Below are 3,090 nucleotides of genomic sequence, written 5' to 3'. Positions count from 1 at the left end.
CCAGGTACTATATATTAACACTCATAACTTTGTTGCAACAAATACGAAACACATCGATTATCTTCATCTAAAATGGAGGGAAATTCAACAACCAACATGAGGAAAACATTGATAGGTGAGCTCATTAGAGGTAGAGATTGTACCGAAAAGCTTCAGAATCAACTTCTCCGGAGAGTTGTGGATGGTGGGCCGGAATCACCTGAAGATCTTGTGATGAAAATAGCAGCATCGTTCTCCGAATGCCTTTCCACATTTAGCTATCCGGTGTCTACGTATGTGGGATCAGCTTGTTTAGACAAAACGAAGAAGAAGCCGGAGCCAGGGGCAGTGAAGGACCGCAGAGGATGTTACAAGCGGTAAGAACTAATTAAATTGATGCTTGGATGACCAGGATTGGCAATTTAATAACTTTGTACCAGGGGTGGACCTAGCATGTTACTAGAGGTAGCTTGCTACCCCTTGATGCTCCGAGGGTAGTGTAAATTTTGGAAAATTTTGACGTTTTTTTGATTTCGTTGCCCCTTTTTATATGAAACGCCCCTTGACGCTCCGAGGGTAGGGTAAATTTTTGAAAATTTTGACGTTTTTCCGATTTCGTTACCTCTTTTTATATGAAACGTTGCCCATATAAAGATTTTCTTGATCCGTCACTGCTTTATACAATGTTATACACAAAGTATAAGCCTGACATGCTTGTTATGATCACATTAATGTCGCATTGGGTATAACTTTTTTAGAATAACTGCAGAAAGACGGAAGATTCGAGGGTTGAAATTACAGATACATATGAAGATGGATATGCATGGAGGAAATATGGACAGAAAGAGATTCTCCATGCAAAATTTCCAAGGTGACTCATTATTATATTTACGTCACTATCAATGTTGTAAAAAAAATACTACAATATATTCTTCTCTTAATCAAGCCAATATAGTTGCAACATTCTATTTTTATATGCATAAAGTGGCTAACATTTACACATGACATCCTAGTATGTAGCGACCACATTCCCACCACCATTGCATATCCAAAGGAAGGCAAGGAATCAAATCTACACCTTAAACATGAGTGCATTTCAAAAATATTAGCATTATCACTCAAACAAAAATGATATCTAAGAGGAATATTCTATCATTTAGCTATATAAATAACTAATAATCATTTAGTTTATTTTATTTTCTTACGAAATTCCATTATGTACAGGTGTTATTATAGATGTACACATAAAGATGATCAGGGATGCAAAGCTTTGAGACAAGTCCAACAACTAGAAGAATATGGATCGGCAAAGTATCGTATCACATATATTGGGTCTCACACGTGTCAAAACATGAACGAAAACACACAAACGTTCTTAGCCCCAGAGGATCATAGTTTTTCTCTTATTAATTTCAAGGACTCCGGCATCAAACATTCACCAAGTAGCCTCTCGACTATCACAAATGGCGATACCATAGTCTCATTTAAGCAACATGATGATTCTAATGCCCAAGGCGGGAATTATCTTGCCCCTAGTAGTCAAGGCACATCATCCAATTATGGGTGTGAGGATATGATTACTAATTTGGACTTATCATATACAGATATTTTCAAAGACGATGACTTAAATGGTGAACGCGATAATTATCACGCCTCTAGTAGTCAAGCCACATCATCCAATTACGTGTGGGAGGACATGATTACCGATTTGGAGCGATCTTGTGATGATATTTTTCAAATATGATGATCATATAGAAGACTTTAAAATTTATTAGTCACTAGTGTAACACTATGAGGATGCATGATAACTTTATTTTGTTTAAATAAGTATATTTAGTCACCATAGTTTAAGGCATTAAATCTACATTACATAGTGGGTAGTTTATAAAGTATGTATTGATCATAGTACGGACTCATTTAATCGGTTTGTTGATTTGTTGATGAATGTAATTTGTGGTATGGTGGAATTAAATGCATATTTTTATACCTTATCATGTTTGTGTAATTAAACTTAAGGTGGGTCATTATTTGAGTGTGCGTAAATAGAGAAGCTGTATGATAATAGGAAAATACAAGTATGCCTATAACCTTTTATTATCTTATAATTAGGGATTTTCCTACCAATTATTATATATTCAGTATCTTTTAATAGAAAATGTTAAAGATACATAATTTGAAGTTAAACATTAGAGTCACTTTTTAGTCTTTCGAACAATTTCATTAAAAAGTTTTGAACTCCATGACATTCTTATAATTAACACACTGACTAGTGAATACACTATATTTAAAAATTTAATTATTTAGCGCTAAAATACACTTTGGATAATGGCTTCATATGTGAATACACGTATTCACCGTATTGTATACTATACGAAGACAACAAGAATTTGGTGGAGTGAACTACAATTTATGTCCATATGTTATGTTATCATAATCAACTTGTCACCCTAATTAAAAAATTCAAATAATGGATACTTGAGTCCTCACAGTTTGCAATTCCATGCCACTTGCACCCTATATTATTATTATTATTATTATTATTATTATTATTATTATTGTTATTATTATTATTATATGCTAAAAACAGCGATACGTAATCATCACCACTTGCCCTTCATCTACTCAACACAACCACTCACAACGCCACTGAAAATCACCATCACTACCACCCTCCGCCGGACCAAGCCCCCAATCACCATCTCTGAATTGCACTATACCACTAAAAAACGCCACCCCCATAACCACCAAACCCCACCCTCCCTTGGGCGACGATGATAACGTTGATGATAAGACCCAAGGCTGAAATTTGTTATGAAATGCCTTAAGAATTTTTAAACAAATTTGTTGTGGCGAAATTCGAAATATGTTTTTTCAAGATACACGATAACAACAGATGATAAGCCCCTGGGATGATCCACAGTTTTTTATAGAAATTTGTTAAGAATATAAACGAATTCCCAAACTACTACCGTAGATCCGACCCAATAGTGATCGGATGCGGGTGAAATTCCCAACCCTAAAATATTTTTTTTAGTTCTTAAACAACTTGCTAAGAAGTCAATGTTAGCACCTTAAGGCTTTCTTTAAACAAATTTCAGTTTTTGGACGTTG

The 3,090-nt window shown here is 34.8% G+C and overlaps 1 protein-coding gene across 1 annotated transcript; it reads left to right on the top strand.

Annotated features, from left to right (window-relative positions):
* LOC110876057 (probable WRKY transcription factor 70) lies at positions 1-1,893 on the top strand. The gene is made up of 3 exons (XM_022124238.2): positions 1-356; positions 749-850; positions 1,204-1,893. The coding sequence occupies exons 1-3, from the start codon at positions 73-75 to the stop codon at positions 1,721-1,723; spliced, it is 906 nt and encodes a 301-aa protein (XP_021979930.1). The 5' UTR covers positions 1-72; the 3' UTR covers positions 1,724-1,893.
* Positions 1,894-3,090: the final 1,197 nt, after the last annotated feature.

Source organism: Helianthus annuus, chromosome 9 (assembly GCF_002127325.2).
Source record: "Helianthus annuus cultivar XRQ/B chromosome 9, HanXRQr2.0-SUNRISE, whole genome shotgun sequence".
NCBI classification, from domain to species: domain Eukaryota; kingdom Viridiplantae; phylum Streptophyta; class Magnoliopsida; order Asterales; family Asteraceae; genus Helianthus; species Helianthus annuus.
The sequence above is the reverse complement of the archived record's forward strand: the minus strand, read 5'-3'. Positions and strand labels throughout refer to the sequence as shown.